Genomic DNA, 18,645 nt, shown 5'->3' on the forward strand with positions numbered 1-18,645 from the left:
TGATTTCTTGTCGTTTTGGATGCGGCGTGTGCGTTCTGACAGCAATGCGAACGCGCAAACACACACACGCACGCGCGCGCGCACACGCTCGCACGCGCGCACACACTCAGGAACGCACGCACTGGAAAGGAGAGGAAAGTGGACGCTTTGCTGTTCGTCAGGTTTTCTGTTAGAATCGCGGGTAAGACCTTGTTTGTTTAATGCATGTCGCTTTTTCCTCTGTGACTTTTAGTTTTCTCCCAAAGTTACGTCGTTTTCTATTCTTAACAGTGCCAATTCTAATGATTTGAGATGTTTAAGGTGCAACAGGGAAACATCATAAGGAGCCTAAAGTGTCGAAAGAAACCTTAGAAAGAAAGAAAGAAAGAAAGAAAGAAAGAAAGAAAGAAAGAAAGAAAGAAAGAAAGAAAGAAAGAGAAAAAGAAAGAAAGAAAGAAAAATCCTTGTGTAACCTTTAATGACGCCTTTTAAGGTTTCTGTCTGTGTGTTCTTCATGGGTGTTAAAGTTGGAACCCTTGGTGAACCGGATGGATGGATGGATGGATGGATGGATGGATGGATGGATGGATAGATAGATAGATAGATAGATAGATAGATAGATAGATAGATAGATAGATAGATAGATAGATAGATAGATAGATAGATAGATAACATGCAAGAGCTCTTCCATCGTATGGGCTCACCAGTGGTTTCAACCTTATGAGCTTTCCATCTAGCACTCAAAAAAATGGCTTCTTCTTTATTAAACCCATAAATGTTCTATATTGCAACAATCTGTTTTTTATTAGAAACTAAAAGATCCTTGAGTATCTAAAGAACCCTGTGAGAACCAATGAAGAACTCCAAAACAGACATCTATAGCTCTTTACAGGTTCTCCATTTGTTATTGGCTTCCTTTCTAATCTGTCTGTCTGTCTGTCTGTTCATCATGGGGTGGAACCCATGGTGAGCCTGTAGGATGGATTGGTGGATGGATAGATAGACAGACAGGCAGGCAGGCAGACAGACAGACAGACAGACAGACAGACAGACAGACAGACAGACAGACAGACAGGCAGGCAGACAGACAGACTGAAAGGCAGACAGACAGACAGACAGACAGACCCTGCCATTTAAACAGGGGACTTCTGCTCGTCATTTTTTTCGTATTTATCTATCTGTCTGTTAGAGGTGGTCAGGTGTTGAACTGGGGTTTGGGTGGTAGAAGATTGGAACAGTGCCATTTTGAATATATGTGATTATATGGAATAAATAACGGTGGGTTCATAAACCCAGATTGTGATTTTGGTCCTGACTTTAATGACTACAGACATGTAACCTTGAAACCTATGAAAACCATGAATTGATTGTAATTTATATATTTATATATTTCTCCCTATGAGTATAATTTCTAAGCTATAATTTAGTTGCTACTTAAAGAACTTGTGTGTGAAATTTGCATCACAGGAAGACATTGCTATATATGTCAAATACGTTGTGACACTTTAACCATCAAGCATCAGAAATACTTCGGCTATCATGGCATATGAATTTCTTATCTACAGTCGGTCATATTTATTTATTAAGCTGACCATGAAATCTCCACAGACTTGACTCAAGTAGTCGTACATTTTATCCAGCGAATACAGAGGTAAAAGTTTTATACATAGACCTTTTTTTTTAACAAACAACAAAGACGTACGTCTCAAACCAGGCGTTGATTTTACCGATGGTAAATTAGTTCTTGTTTCACTAAGGAACCAAGAAAAGTGAGTTAACATTTGGTAAGAAAGACGAACAATGTCTAAGTGTAATTGTAGCACTAATGATGAAACCAGCTGAATGCTGAAGTAGCTGTTTTCCAATACAAACATCTTCTAATAAATACTAAGTGTACACAGGATTATCTCATTCTCAATGCTGCATCTCTTAACGTTCAGGTGAATTATTTTTTTTTTGACTGCAACAAGTACAGCAAAAAATTACACTACATGGACACCAGTCCTGGGACACCTGACTTTTCCAGCTATAGGAAACCATTCCAGTTGGTTCTTCTCCAAACCACAAAGTTGGAGGCACCTAATTGTATAGGATCCCTTTAAATGTGGTAGCATTAAAACCTTCCTTTCGCTTGAAGTAGGAGAACCAAATCTCTCCTTGATTAGAAGATCTTGATTGGCTCTGACCTCAACCCTATTGAACACCTTTGGAATGATTTGGAACGCTGACCTCATCCCACCCTGACTTGTGGTTAATGCGCACAAATATCCACATGCACACTCTAAAATCTAGTGGAACATTTTCCCAGAAGAGTGGAGCTTATTATAACAACAAAAAAGGGACTTGATGTGGAACGGTGATGTTCACATACAATATCTTCTGGTCAGGTGTGGTCCATACTGTGTAGAAATGGTTGAATATGTGTTACTGTGATGGGCAGTGTGAGGAGAAATAATCCCCCTGTTTTTATGAGTCAACCTCACGAAGTTCTGTACGTTCAGTTCTAGCTGGTCTCCAGCAAACAGCTGGATCGCTGTCATGCTCGCCAGATGCTGCTTCTGTCTTTAATCTTATATTGAATCAACTCCTCGCTTTACTCTCTTTTGGTTTGCCTTCGGAATGTTCTGTACACATGTCAAAGCTTGTCTCGGAAAAATAAAGCTGTCTCTTTAATTGCCTGAGTGGAAAATGTTCACCCCGAATGACTTGCATAAACGAATCACGTGACTTGCATAAACTTAAACACGTGCGAGCTTCAGTGACGTCGGAGATTGGTTTTGTAATAAAACATGTGAAGCGTTTTATCGGTGCGTTGGTCCATTTTATCAGAACGTCAAACCGTTTTTAACTTAACCCACAACGCGTTTCCTCTATCCAATGATAACACAGCACTGGGATTCAGCTTCGGAGACTAATGCAGCGGCACTTTATTCTCTCTAGTATATCCCTGTAGCTCTGTTCCTTTCTCATCTGTCCAATGTGCTTAAACTAATTAGCTTCCAACTTTTATGCTAATACCATCATCATCAGCTCGCTCATCACCTCGTCGTTCGCAAGGCAGCCGAACCAAATCTTTGTAATTATTATAGTAAGTATATAACCGCATTGAATTATGGGACATTGAGTTATTTAAGATTTTTACATTTTTTTCTGTTGTTTTTTTTTTTATTATTTGGATATGGATTTTTTATTTTATTTTATTTAATTAAGGGCGAGGGGATTTGTTTTTTATGCATTAACAGGGAACTGTTCATTTTTTTAACTTTTCATACTTTTTCCATTTTTTAATACGTTTTTTTTTTTTTTTTTAAAAACAACTTTTTAAAAATATATTTTCTTAAAAACAATTTTTATGCTTTTTTTCCCCCACATTTTTTGCATTTTTTTTTTATTCTTTAAACCTTTTTTTTTACTATTTCTTTGTTTGCACCTTTTCATACTAATAATTTCGTCTTTGTTTTGTAATTTTAGTAAAAAAATAAAAATCAAGATTTTATTTCTTTGGAATTTTTTAGAACAGGCCTAGAAAAAATATCAAGATTTTTTTCCCTCTTACTTTTCTTTGAATTCTGGAAAATATCGTCATTTTTTTTTTTATCACGTTCACTCACTATTTCAGCGTTCCACTCGTTAAGTGAATGTCGGCAAAATTTAATTTCCAAAAAAGATTTGAACGGTATAACACTTTTTTTTAAAGCAACTTAAATTTTTGAGGGGTGTCTTTTTTTGTTGTGTCTGATGCTGGTTGGGATTTTTTATTGTTATAATTTTTTTTTTCATGTTGGCATCATTACATTTCATGACCCAGGTGGAATGGTTGGACAGTTATCGTGGTGTGAAAATTAAATACGGCCACAGGACTCTCGGCTTTTCACCTCAGTCTCCATCGTTGATGATGGTCCTTGACATTTGTGGTGTTGATTCAGTGTGACATGAATAGCTCTTTGTGTCCTGCGGTATTAATATACAGCCTGTACAGGTCTATAAATGCGGATCTGTCCTTTCAATTCAAACGAATTTTCGTTCAGACAGTTTTTTTTTTTTTTTTTGGAGAATTGATGCTGGACATACTTTACGTCAGATTGAGGGTCAGGGGTTGGAAAAAGGCCACGGTTGATCTTTTACAGAGTTGCATTCTTTGCTAGTGAGATATGTGGCTTGCTGAAGATGTGCTCTGTGCACTCGGGGTTTTTTGGGAGAAGTTTGGAGAAAATCTTTAGGCATTACGTTCTGGTTTTCATGAAGTTTTCGATATAATTTATAAATGTATATTATTTGAGTTTGTTCCAGATTTTTTTTCCTTTCGCGAATATTAGAAAATTAGCATTTTTACTCTGTACTGTTCCTGTCAGATTAGTATTTAGGTTGTGAATCACCAAAATAAGGTGATGGATGAATATGACAAAACTGGAACTACTTTCCCTGGTTTCAATTTTGAAAAATGGGGAAACGTCTCTGAACTTCATATGAATTTTAGAACTTTTCAAGAGAATTTTCCTTTAAAATCAGAGACAAAACCCTGTTCCAGCATGACCGAGCTCTTGTACATAACGCCAGCACTGTTGGGAAGCATCGGAACGCTGACTCAGGGCTTTTCACCTCAAACAATCTAGTGGAACATCTTTCCAGAAGAAGTTAATTTGATCCTGTTGTGGGCTATATTTCAGGCATAATTCCACCTTTATTATGTTGTTGTGGTCATTCAGAGAGGCTGAGGTGAATCAATAATTAATGCCTTTTTTTTCATTCTTATTTCCATTATTTCATTTTCATATTTTCATACATACTTTTTTATAATGTTCTTTTGGTGTTTCTTTATTAAGACTGTAGATGTGGGCGAAAAGTCATTCTTCTAAGGATCTCCCAAAACAGCCATAAACCACATAAACGCTATTATAAATACAGACTGTTTTTTTTTAAACCCATTACAGCTTTGTAAAACTGCAGGATCGATATAGCACCATGTGACAGCGTGTCTAAAACTGGCTAAACAAACTAGCGTTGTATTACAAATCGTACATTTATCTTTGATTTTAGACTTCTGTTGTGCTCTAACACTACACGCTTTTCCTTTCATTTGATTATCTTGAATTTTAAAACCCTCTCAGGTCGTCTTTAGATCTATGGAAAGGTCTGGCTTGGTTAGCAGACTCCTGGCTTTTCAGGATTAGCAAATAGTTTTGAATGCGAGGTCAGAGTTTTTAATTTGACAGCACAATTCGCTTCATGACATTGACAATTGACATTGTTAAACAAAATGCGTTTTACAGTTCAACTTCGATTCTTAAGTTCCCCAAAAACAATTGTTGGCTAAACGAACTAGTATTATGTCACAAAGCATGTAGTTATCCACGAGATAACACTACGCAGTTTGCCTGTTATGTGTAGGACTTGAATTTTTTACAGATGTTGCCCTTCAACCCTAGCGAAAGATCTATACTTATGAGTATTCTAGATTTTCAGTATTAGCTAATATTTTAGAAAGCCAAGCAGCTCATGACAACGGTCATACGAAACACTTTTTTTGTCTAAAAGTTGCTTGAAAACGTTTGATTTAGAATCTAGAAATGGTCAGCCAACAAACTAGCATTTACTAGCTATGATTGTGTCACTAATCGTCTCACATAGTACTTAAGTTTTCGTACGTTTTACAGTTCTAGGGAGCGTTTGTCTCTGACGTTCCACCTAACAAACGTCGATATTAATCCTCCAGATGTGCGTGATACACAGGTGCAACTGAACCACGGGATTTGTATTCGGCTCACAAGCATAATGTCAAGCAAAATCAGCTTTTTGAGCTCATGTTATTGTTGATCGGTTGCTTTTCTGGGTTAGACCTCGTTTATAGAAGTGGACACAGACCAGAAAATCGCATATATGGGTGTGCGGTGAGTTTGTGTGCAGTCGTGTGCGCTCTATATATTGTAGTAGCCGCGGTTTCAGGGCGTTTGCTGATAAACGTGGTCTGGTCCTGCTCTCCTCTTAGCCTGTGTAAATATTTATTGTGACAGATCCTGCCTTGTCTCTCACAAAACCCGGTGGGGAAGCCAGAAAAAACAGCATCGATAGCCTCTTTTGTTCAATCATTCAACACACACAAACATCTGTTCCAGATGATTGTATGTACACGAGTGGGTGTGTGATGGATGTGCATTCTTACAATGATAAGATACTGTGGTCGTTTATTTATTTCTTCAGGGTGTTCCAGATTGTAAGCAAATCTGAAGTAAAAAAAAGTTCTGGATGGTCATGGTGCTCCCCACACAAACTCCAGAAAACACCTCGCACCAGGATGTACCGCTGTGTGTCTATATATGCGCTAATGCTAGAACTTTATTGTTTGGGAAATATATTCTGAACCCATTCGAAGTAGGAATGTGCCTCTCCATAACTGAGGAGGAAGCGAAAAACATTGAATTGAAACCAGATGTTCTTTTCCTGTTGTGTCTCTAGGAAGTTACAGCTCTACCTCTGCCATGTCAATCTGTATTCTATGTGACTCTCAGGACACGCCTCGGTCTCCGTAGTGTTGTGATACGTCATATTCGAGAGATATTCGAGAAAACGTGCAACAGTTTAGCGAGGAGAAATCGACCTACATATCAAATATTGGTCACCAATTATTGGTCACTTTCTAATGAAAGGAAAGCGAATCTACGAATAATTCCGTAATCAATAAATCGTGTTTTATTAATGCAAATACGTTGCAGCGGAAAACAATTCTTGACACAAAACAAGTTCATGCCGTTAACATTACCATCCCTAATCCGATAAAATAATATACAATAATAAACATATAATATAGGAATTACAAATTTACCGCAAAAAACGAAAAGATTAATAGAATTAGTAGTTACTTAAGAACATTAAGAGCAGTCGCAATCTTTGTTTAACATCAGCAAATTAAAGAAATCCCAAAACATTTAGAATCTAGGCTGTTTTGATATTTAACAGATGTTGATTTGAATATTCTAGATTTGCATAATATAACAAACCCAAGTGAAGTATACCACAAGTGACTCTGTAATTAGTCCAGCATAAAACATAATGAGGATTGCTGTAATGAATCAACTAGAAAAAAATAAAAAAATAAAATGGTTCACAGCGTGCTGATATTTACAGTGTTTTTTATTTTAAAGAACATAACTTTTTATCCATTTGTAGTTACCTGTACATTCAGTGTTGTGTGAAAAGTTAGTTTTTGTTTTTATGCAGCGTTGATTGTTGTACAGAAGTTTCCCAGAGTGAGGGGTCTCAGGAAAGAGGTTGTAGAAGAGAAGCTCCAGAGACAGAGTAAAGTAAAGTTACCAAGATGAAAGTCCAAAAAAGATGTTACAGAGGACAAAGCTCCAGAGTAGAAGTTTCAAAGAAGAAGCATCAGAGAAAAGGTACCAGAGAAGAAGGTTGAGAAACAGTATTTCAGAAAAAATTAACAAAAATTAAAGTCCAGGAAAGAAGTTACAGAGAAAAACATACCGAGACAATATTCCAGAGACAATATTCCAGAGTCAAAGTTTCTGCTAGTCAGCACTTTTGTACATCGCTCTGAACATAAGTTCCAAAAACAATATTCCAGAAATAAAGTAACAGAGATGAAATTTCAGCAAAGAAATTCCAGACGTATAAATGCTAGAGAAAACGTTGCATTAAAAAAGCACCAGAAAAAAGATTTCCAGAGACAGTATTTCAGAGGTAAAGTAACAGAGATGGAAGTCTAGAAAAGAAGGTCCAAAGAATCAGTTCCAGAGACAAATTCCAGAGATTAGCTAATGGAGATAACATTCCAGAGATTGGTTTTTAGTGGCGTTTAAGAGAAAAAGTGCTGGAGTTATAGTACTAGATAAGGAGTTTCAGAGATGCAAAGAGACGTTTGTTAATTACTTATCTTTATCTAATGTGCAAAGCTAGATTTCCTTTTTCCTTTTCTTCTTTTTCACAAAATGATAACTTCTGAAACTCTTTCTAATCAAACATATAAATGGCTATGAATTTTACATATTCCTATACTACTATAATATATTACTACTGATCTACAAGAAAAGCTAATGAATTTGTATAATACCAATAATAAAACCCTGTGGTGTGTCTTGTGGCTTTAACTATTTCTGAATGCAGCTTCTGACCAATCACCAACTCTGTTTTCAAGATTTGGGAAATCCCCTTTACACTGAGCAATGCTCAATTTTATGATTATTGCACTTTATAAAACAGACAATAAAAAACACGGCTTAAACATCTGCTACCAGGAGGTTCACAAAATGCACAAACTCCTGCTGCTTTCTTTCAGCCAAAAAACTAATGCTGGATTTTTTTCAGTATTGTGTGCAGATATGTTTTCTTTCTTGGCTAAGAATAAGGCCTGTAGTTAACTCCGTCCAAGTTGGTATTTGCCAAGGTATAGATAGAAAGTATTTTAAGACTTTACTGTAACTCTAACCTGGCTGTGTTTTTTTTGTAAGCAGCATGAGCAATCTGGAAGTGTTCCATTCCAAGCCTGATTAAGAAAAGGAGTTAGCATTTTCAAGCAGTTCACAATAAAGGCTTCCTTCCTTCCTTCTCTTCTAATTTGGTGGGTTTGAAAAGAAGAACTGAGCATATCTAGTATTTTGGGTGGCATAAAAAAGAAGGTCACCTCAAAAACCTCAAAAACTTTCTGAACTGGCATAAGTTGATTGTCAACTGCAAAAAGATATTCTGCGTATTGTAGTAATGGGTTAAAAAACTTTCACACTCTGTAGGAGAAATTCTGCAGCAATGTCATTTTGTTTAAAGATAACCTTCACTATGGTATAATTATTTTTACCTTAAACTATTGCCTTGTCTCAGTGCCCTATGTTACCCTCCTGCATTTACCTCCTTTCTTTCCCTCCTGAGTTGCTGCCCTAAGTTACTGTCCTCACGTACCTACCTGAGTTGCTGTTCTGCTTAACCATGCTGCATTACTTTTCCTGACTTACCATCCTTAGTTACTGTTCTGAGTTACTGTTCTGAGTTACTGTCCTGCATTACCTTACTGAGTTACCCTCCTGAGTTACCCTCCTGAGTTACCCTCCTGAGTTACCGTCCTGAGTTACCGTCCTGAGTTACCGTCCTGAGTTACCCTCCTGAGTTACCCTCCTGAGTTACCCTCCTGAGTTACCCTCCTGAGTTACCGTCCTGAGTTACCGTCCTGAGTTACCGTCCTGAGTTACCGTCCTGAGTTTCCGTCCTGAGTTTCCGTCCTGAGTTACCTTCCTGAGTTACCGCCCTGAGTTGCCTTTTTGAGTTGCTGTCCTGAGTTACCGCCCTGCATTACCTTCTTGGTTTATTGTCCTGAGTTACCTTCCAGCTCAGTAGTTAAGGCACTTGGTTACTGATTGGAAGGTTGGGGGTTCAAACCCTGGTATCACTCTCTGGGGCCCACTCTTGGACCCTCAAGTTAGACCCATCTTGCTTTACAGTTTTGCATTACTACCATGTGTTACCCTCCTGCATTTTCCTTGTGCGTTACCCTTCTAAGTTACCCTACTCTGTTACCATACTTTATTGCTGTATTGTGTCAATGCCCTGTAACAATCCCTTACCTGTATTACAGACCGATATTTCTGTCCTCTAACACCAGTTTGCATTACTGCTGTATTTCCGTCCTGTCTACCATCCTACATTACCATCCTTCGATGCCACCCTCTTGCCCTTTTGCATTACCGTCCTATGTTACCATATAACATTTCTGTCCCGTGTTATTATTGTAGCTTGATATTCAATGGATACAAAGTAAAGACCTCCATAAATCTTGTCAGGTTATCAGGTGATTGTTTGCATGAAATTAGTCACTTCTTTGTCACCTTTTGGAGGAATCTGTTCTGTGTAATTTATCTGATCAATATTTTAAAAATTTTGTGTGTTTCTGTCCGTTGTGTAGTGATAAAAGATGCGAGATTAGTGCATTTTGCTGAGAAAAGTGGAAAGAAGGTCACCCAAGCGCCATGGCTCAGTTCAAGCTGCAGAACGTGGAGGACTTCTATGAGATCGGAGAAATACTGGGCAGGTGCGTGCCTAAAATATTTGTTGAACCCTTGACGAAGTAAATGCAGGAAGCGGCAGCTCCATTGTGAAATTTAAGTGAATAAGGTATTTGACGTTTGCAATAAGTTGACGCATTATGGAAATTTGTTGGCAGCGGACATTTCGGGCAGGTGCGTGAGCTAAAAGAACGGGCCGGTGGTACCGTCTGGGCGGGCAAGTTCGTAAAGCTTCGCCGGAGCGTGAGCAGCCGTCTGGGCGTGGAGAGGAAGAACGTGGAGCGCGAGGTGGAGATCCTGCAGAGCCTGCAGCACGTCAATATCATCGCCCTGCACGACGTCTTCGAGAGCCGGGCCGAGATCGTGCTGGTGGTGGAGCTGTGAGTTGCACGCTTTTTACTTATTTATGTAAACACCGTCGCTGTGAAACATTATCGCTGTTTTATTAGACAAAACATTTACGCTTTCAGCCACTGAAAGTTAGCAAGAAGGTTTAAACGTCTCGTTTGGTCTGTCTAGCTTTTGAAGGGGCGGTAAGAGAACCTGAGCGGGATTAATTAGATTAAATGGATTACATTCGACCAACGTCACAGTGATGCTTATAATTTTGGGGTCTGCTTTGTCTTGTGGGCAGCTTGTGTTTCGATTGGACTAATATAGCAGATTAGCATCGGGGGAAAATACAGGAGGATCAGATAGCATGGGGAAAAATTCAGCCTCTGCTGTGGTTGCTAAGGAACACGTATAAGAACACACACACACACACAACACACTTGCATGGATGGGAGCTGTGCCGGCTCGGATTTTCCACCCGAGAACCTTTCGCTGTTTCTTTCTATACACTGTATATCATCTTGATGCAAAAGTTTCAGCGCCCTCTTTCTATACGAGTACACCTGGACACTGTTTGGTGTTTGTTTGGAACCGGTTTCCATGTCTTTATTTATTCGAAGCCGTCACCGGCAATCAGAATCGAAACCATCTGCGGTGTCCCTGAGGATCTACAGATTTCTCAGCCTTGAATATGTCTCACAGGGGACCTCCACAAAGCTTCAGAAGACTCGGACGGCCAAAATAAAAGAACTGTTTAGTTTTGACATTTTTAAATTCCCAGAGTTACAGTAAAGATTAAAGAAAAGACAATGGCTCTGGGGGTTTTTTCGAATCTTTTAGGGATTTCGGAGTTTTTAGTAAACAGATGAATGTTTATGAAGGTTTATACGTCCAGTGTATTTTTTTTTTACAGAGTTCTTATTTCGTATGGAGGAGAGCGATGGTACAAGGTGGCAAACATTTTGTGGACGACAGTGGTACAGGATGGGCTTTTTGAACACCCTATTCCACATTTGCTGTTATAATAACCTCCACACTTCTGGGAACATAGATTTCCACTAGATTTCGGAGTATACCTGTGGAGATTTATATGAAATGGCTTCAGCTTCAAGGGCGATAGTAAATTGGCAACAACTTCCTTAAGTGTTCAATGAATCTAATTCACACTGTGCGATTTCCAAAAGTCCTTTGTCAGACTGTACGAACATGATCCCCATGTGCGATTGCAACAACCATTAATCGGTTGAACCAGCGATCAAAGACTACAGATTTTAGCCTCGGATTATAGGAATCATTTAGGATTTTTTCAAGTTTGATCAAATTGTGGCCAAAGTTGCACAGTTTGCTCCTGGTTTTATAGCCTCCCTTTCAACGATTGAATTCTTTTGTTAAAAAAAATTTCTAACATAGTATATCTAACAGTGATTTTCCAGTGCAAGCTGTTACTATAGAAACCATAGCATTCGCAAATAAATAGAAACCTGTAGTTTGCGTTACTTTCAGTAATAGAAAGCAGATTCTTTTTACTTATTTGTGTCCATAACAGTAAATTTTCTCCTTCCGTGAAGTCAGATTAGCCAGACCCTGCAGGACAGGATGTATTGTGACATATACATAAAAGAAAACGGGGGGATACGGAAGTCTGTAGAGCCGCTCCGGACTTCCTGGTGTTTAGAGCTGTGTAAACTGTGTGAGAGAGCCTTCATAAGAAGTCAAAAGAAAAGAAATGGTCATTGTGCTTAAGTGTTTTCATAATACAAATGAATAATAATAATCAGAATAATAATAATAGGTCTGTCTTTGGTTCAGTATCCGTGGCGGCGAGCTTTTCGACTTCATCGCTGCGAAGGAGAACGTGACAGAGAACGAGGCAATCGACTTCCTCAAGCAGATTCTGGAAGGTGTCGGCTTCATGCACAGCAAACAATTCGCCCACTTCGATCTAAAGGTGAGGAAGAAAACAAACTTCTTCTGGCTCAGACATCGTCTCACATTTCTGCACAAGTGTGGTGTGGTGCTATTTCAGTCGCCAACATCTCTGGGGGGTTTTTATCATGAGAGGAAACTCCGGAAACCTTGTGTCATGAAGCGGTACTTTTGAGTTCACTGTATTAAAACATCATGTTTGACCACCTATTGGGGGGATCCAGGGGCCTTTTCTCAACTTCTAGATCGAAAGTTACCACTCAAGTGGTTAAAGTGTCAAACGATTCCAGTTTCAGTGGAATGCTAATCCGAGTGTAATAGCGTATTAGAAGTGTATTAGTACATTGAGTTGAACAACTATGACATTTTTGAACACTTTTGTTATTCATATTAATGTGTGTATCACTGATAAAGTATAACCCTCATAAGAAGTCGATTGAAGAAATTGAATACAATTCATTTTCAATTCAGATTTATTTTTATAGCATATTCAAACAAAAACAAAAGCTTCACAGAAGTCAGGATATTACTATTATTTAATTATCATTTAATTATATTTATTTATCCTTCAATTCATTTAAACACCAAATCCCCATCCGTTTTTCTCTTTCTTTTTTTCTTTTTTTTCCACATTAACAAACAAATTTACTGGAAATTGCATACAGATGTTCTCAAATGTAAAGGAAAATGTGGTTCAGGGAAATTTTGGTACTGGGAGTCGGAGAGCCCCGGGGCGTCGGCAATCGTTTGGAACCAGTGCGAGATCGTGTACAATCTCTCGACCACTATTAGTCATAATGGATCAGTTGAGTGGTCAGCATCGAGCAGTCGGGACGTCACGATCGTGTCCCGTCTGCTCATGCGATTACAACATGAGCGCATAATGTCAAAGATACGCCTTGATATTCTCTGGTATGCGGGCCGTTTGAACACCCCCTGGGGACTTTTTTTTTTTTTTTTTTTTTTAAGGCTGAACCTGTTTCTTCAAAATGAGCAGACGGGACACGACGTCCTAACTGGTAATGACGTCGGGATTTTCTAAAAGCAAATTTGAAAGCGAACGCTCGTTGCGCGCCTCTTCACTTCTTTAAATTAAAGGCAAAGGGGTTCGAAATTGAGCTCAAACCGGTTCCTAACATTTGCCGACGTCCCAGGGGTCTCCAAAACTCCAAGTTCTAAAATTCCCAGTTTCACTGCGCCATCATGTATTAGTGTAGTCTATTTCTCGACCTTTGCTCTGAACCGAATGCTATTTGGAGAATGCATGGAAATGTGCACAGAGGGTTACATAACACATCTTTTGTTTTGTTTTGTTTTGTTTTTTGTTTTTTTATTATGATGATGATTATCCAGCCTGAGAACATCATGCTGTCAGATAAGAACGCAGAGCATCCGGAGATCAAGATCATCGATTTCGGCCTCGCACATCGCTTCGACGCCGGAGAGGAGTACAAGAGTCTGTGTGGCACTCCTCAGTACATAGGTGAGCGATGTTTGTTTTATGACCCCAGTCACAGGAAAACCCCAGATGTTTGTTTCCTGACCCCAGTCACAGGAAAACCCCAGACCCCCTGGTTCCTGCTGACAAAAAGGTTTTCAAAGTGAAGTGTATGAAAGTGAAAGGATTATAGGGTCTAGGTTTTGGGTGGGTCCGAAATCAGAAGTCCAGCGGAAATGCAGCTTGCAAGGAAAAGCAGAAGATGAAAAATGAAATAAATGGTAATAATTAATGATGATACATTTTTATTATAATAATAATACTACTAATGATAATGTCCTGAAAAACCACCTCACTTCCTGTCACTCGGCTTCACTGTGAGACTCTTTGACCCACTAACAGCTGGAACCAAATTTCTTGTGCGTGTCAACACACTCGGCCAAAAAACTTGATTCTGATTCTGATTCTGGACAAACCCTTTGGAATAATCAAAATCCATTTGCTAGCAATTGCGAGTTCCCCAACTCCTTCCAATTATTTGCCGAATTTGTTGTAGATTGGACAAAGATTGTAGGAGGGGTATTTGTTTGTTTGTTTTTTTATTTTATTTAATTTATTTATTGAACGAAATCCAATACGGTGGAAAAAGTCAACCTTGTAGAGAAGGTAACCTTGATCAGGTTCTCTCGAATTCTGGCTTTGAATTTTTTTCCTCTACACATTCAGTGCTTGGCCCCCTAATAATATTCATAGTTAATAATAATTAAAATGATAATAATATTAATACTAATATAATCAATATCAAACAACTTAACAATAAACAACATGAGATGTAAATACAACACAAGAACTCAAGGAAATTGCAAAAAAACAAAAAAACAAAGCAAGAATATTTGAATAAAAAACCCTTAATAGAGTTTGTAATAAATCAAATAAAAAGATTTACAAATAAATAAACGTATAGATATATATATATGTATATAATGTATGTATATTAATATATTACCATTTGTATACAATAAATGTATATAATATGTTTACATAATATAAAGACAAAAGTTTGTGGACACCTGAGCAAGATTGGTGTCTTTTTTTTTATTATTATTATTTCCCATTTGCTCTTACAATATCCTCCAATCTTCTGGGAAGATGTTCCACTAGATTTTGGCGGGTGCTTGTGGAAATTCGTGCTCATTCAAGGGTGTTAGTAAAGTCAGGTAGTGATGTACGATCGGTGAGGAGGCCATGGGGTGCAGTCATTGCTTCAGTTTACGTCAAAGGTGTTCAATAGGGCTGAGGTTAGAGCTCTGTAGCAGGAGATCCTCCACTCAAACCCACCATATCTTCATATCTTCTTTCTATGATATTTTGTACTTCCTCATATTGCACATCTACTCTGTCTCACACTTACACTAAACACATCTTAGTCATGCTGGACACAAAGTAACTTCCTGTATTTCATGGGCGTGTGTGTGTGTGTGTGTGTGTGTGTGTGTGTGTGTGTGTGTGTGTGTGTGTGTGTGTGTGTTCTCAATTCACTGGCTCACCGAAACTTGTTCAGAGGTAGTGGTTCCGGACAGGAAGTGCAGAACAAAAGCACAATTGAGGTAGTAGTGAGGTGTTGAGTGTAGCGAGAGTTGTGTACTGTTACGCTGTCGTATGGCAACTCTACACACGACCAGCACGGCTTCTCATTTGGTTTTTCCCCCTTTCCCGTAGAGTATCGGCTTCTCAAATTTCTCTCACACTGTAGCTTGGGAACTGTTTAGCTGAAGAAAAAAGATCACGGAATTCCTCAGTACAGTTTCATCTGAGAAAATATTCAAAACATCAGGATCAGGGGTCAAAAGTGTCCATTAATCGTCTGGCTGATTTATTGAAGCTACAGACCTTTTTATTTTTGGACGTTTGTAAGAGAACAGGAGCGAAGATGTCAAAAAACTGCCTCACCCCCACAGTCAAACATGGAGGCTGAAGCTTAATTGTTTGGGGTCGTTTTGGACCAGGGAAGGTTGGAGACATATTCCAGAAAGGAATCCTGTACCAACATGGCAACCATTCCAATGCAATTCCATCTGGACCGCGCAGCGTACGTCTAAGCTGGCAAAGAGTTATTTAGAGAACAATCAGTCGTCTGGAGTGTTATCTTTCATGGACTGTCCTGCCCAGTCATCCATCCATCCATCCATCCATCCATCCATCCATCCATCCATCCATCCATCTATCTATCTATCTATCTATCTATCTATCTATCTATCTATCTATCTATCTATCTATCTATCTATCTATCTATCTATCTATCTATCTATCTATTTCCTATTTTTTCTCTTTATCTATCTTTAAATACATAAGTGTATATGTATATATATATATATTTATTTCTCTTTTCTGATGGAGGAAGGAGTAGAATTTGAATGGATGGATGGATGGATGGATGGATGGATGGATGGATGGATGGATGATGAAGAGATGCTTGTATATGTAACAAAGCTCAAAAAACGGCCAAGAAATCCAGTTAGCGTGCTTGTGTGAGCGTTTCTAGCTAACAGTAGACAAGTGTGCAGTTTATCTATTCATCAAGATGGACTTTTCAGTAGGTTTGAACTACACGAGAGGTTTTCTGAAGTATGTATGTGAGGCACATCGCTTGTTTGTGTAGTCAGTAGGGGACATGAGATTGGTTTTAGAATGTGTGGAATTGCACATACGCAGGATAAACAGCATTTTGTGTACGCAGCTTTAAACGCAAGTGTTTTTCAGCTTTACAGTTCTATTTTATCTGCGCTCTCGATGGCACTGATTTTTCTGCTCGGGCCGTGACACTCTGTGTCTTAGTGAGCAGAGACTCACAACTGACTCATGGCTGCATCACATCTCGTGCGAAAAGTTGCACTCCAACACAAAGTCGAGCGCCAACAGCCAACGGACACGTACATTGTGTGCCTCCACTCGTAATCAAAAGGCAAGACGGACCACCGGAAGAATGGTGGAAGAAATGTGATATTCTATTGAACTGCAAGTCAATATGTAGGTGAGGTGAGGAGGCCTGGGGTGCAGTCAGCATTCACATTTCAATTCATCTCGAAGGTCTTCAATAGGGTTATATCAGAGCTCTGAAACAGATCTTCTACTCCAACCCATGTAAAGTAAATCTTCATGGAGCTGACTTTGTGCACAGGAGAACTGCCATGCAGGTTTGGGTCTCCAGCTTCCACAATCAAAAACGTCTTGTGCAATAGATTTTGTGGTAACACTTTGAGGAAGAACCACATGTGGGTGGAAATGTGAGGCGTCCCAATACTTTTGTCAATATAATGTATAACTGAATATGTTATGTAAATTATGTAGTATAAATACATACCGTCAAACAGCGGACACTTAGATAAAGATAAAAAAATGACAAAAACATAAAGAAAGAGTTTTTCATGGTGTTTTATTTTTGAGAAATGAATAAAAACGTAATCAGTGAATGTTTTCGTTTATGCTAATTTATTCGACTTAATGAAAAAAGACATCATAATGAAGAATTTTGATCCAAGTCTAGTTTATTAAATGAAAACAAAACAAAAAAAATAAAATAAAATTCAATAAATGGCCATAAATTGCGGCTTCGACGAGTAAGTTGTGACGACGCCTCGCCTCGCCTCGGCGATGACAGCTCCGCAATTTCCCCCGAACTGAAATCAATAATTAAATCATACAATTGAACGTTTTTTCGTCTTCGCTGCCTCGTTTCATCGCAATATTCTTCCGCTTTAAGTCTTTTTGTTGTTGTTGTCTTTGTGCCTTTCTCTAAACTCTCTCTTTCTTTTTTTTCCCCCTCACTTTCTTTTGCTTTCGTTATCACAGCTCCTGAGGTGATAAACTATGAGCCACTGAGCGTAGCCACTGACATGTGGTAAGCAACACACAGTTATATGTAGACACACAGTGTTTCCTGTTGTAAAGGCGTTTTTTTTTGTGTCGGTTCTCATCGTGTTTTTTTTTTCTTTTTTCACAGGAGTATTGGTGTTATTACATACATCCTGTAAGTTCAGTCTTGGACGTTATTGTTTTATTTATGGCCCAAAATGCTGAAAATTATTTTATTTGTTTTTTATTTAAGATGTTTTAATCAATCTGTTAATTCAGCATTTATTGCATTTTTATAACGATGTAATAATCTCTTTTTTTTTTTTTTTTTTTTAAACGCCATCTTTTTTTTTTTATTATTCACATCCACACTCACTGACTAAATTTGTGCATACATTTTAGAGCCTGTCAGAAGTTTTGGAACAACTAGTCTTTTTTTTGCAACAATCTAGATCATGTTACAGTATAAAGATTTACTCCAATCAAACAGATATTTAAATGTTCAAAAGTTTTCATTGAAAAAAACCTCCTTAGCATGAAGAACAGCTTCACACACTTTATATCCGGACAGTGTAAAACTTGCCAAATGTGTTCTTCACTAGCTGGAGATTTCTTTCTTGTGATCCAGTTCATCTCCAGAGCAGTTCAATAGGATTTAGGTGCTGTGACTGGGCAGGTGATTCCCATGAACACTCCAGACAACTCTTTTGCTCTCTATATAACGCTTACGGCGCTTCGGTATAGACGGAACTGCATGGTGTTGGAGGTATGGGATGGTTGCCATGTTGGTACAGGAGTCTCCAACCTTCCCTGCTCTAATAATAACCCCAAACTATTAAGCCTCAACTTCCATGTTTGACTGGTTTTGATCTTCTGTTAGAGTCAGAAATGTCTGTCCACAGAAACTATCTTCCAGTCATTCACTCCAAATCTTGAGTTTCTTTCACCTAATTTGTTGCGTATAAACGAAAGGAACACTCCTACGTCTCAAAATACCATGTAAGACCGGTCTCCAGTTTTTTTGACAGGCTCTGTAATTATATACTTACTTTCATACGTACTTACTTTATTGTATGCACACTTACTCGCTCACTAAATGCACCTCAGCACTCGGTG

The 18,645-nt window shown here is 38.5% G+C and overlaps 1 protein-coding gene across 1 annotated transcript in view; it reads left to right on the top strand.

The window, feature by feature from the left end:
• Nucleotides 1-18,645, top strand: part of LOC310717647 (death-associated protein kinase 2-like) — a 24,027-nt gene continuing 5,382 nt past the window's right edge. The window contains exons 1-7 of the mRNA XM_083526015.1: nt 1-181; nt 9,881-10,006; nt 10,139-10,360; nt 12,123-12,261; nt 13,593-13,722; nt 17,527-17,575; nt 17,678-17,704. Coding sequence (XP_083382141.1) covers nt 9,945-10,006; nt 10,139-10,360; nt 12,123-12,261; nt 13,593-13,722; nt 17,527-17,575; nt 17,678-17,704 — 629 coding nt within the window. The 5' untranslated portion in view covers nt 1-181; nt 9,881-9,944. The remainder of the gene's footprint in view (nt 182-9,880; nt 10,007-10,138; nt 10,361-12,122; nt 12,262-13,592; nt 13,723-17,526; nt 17,576-17,677; nt 17,705-18,645) is intronic.

Source organism: Silurus aristotelis, assembly GCF_946808225.1.
Source record: "Silurus aristotelis genome assembly, chromosome: 22".
Classification (NCBI taxonomy): domain Eukaryota; kingdom Metazoa; phylum Chordata; class Actinopteri; order Siluriformes; family Siluridae; genus Silurus; species Silurus aristotelis.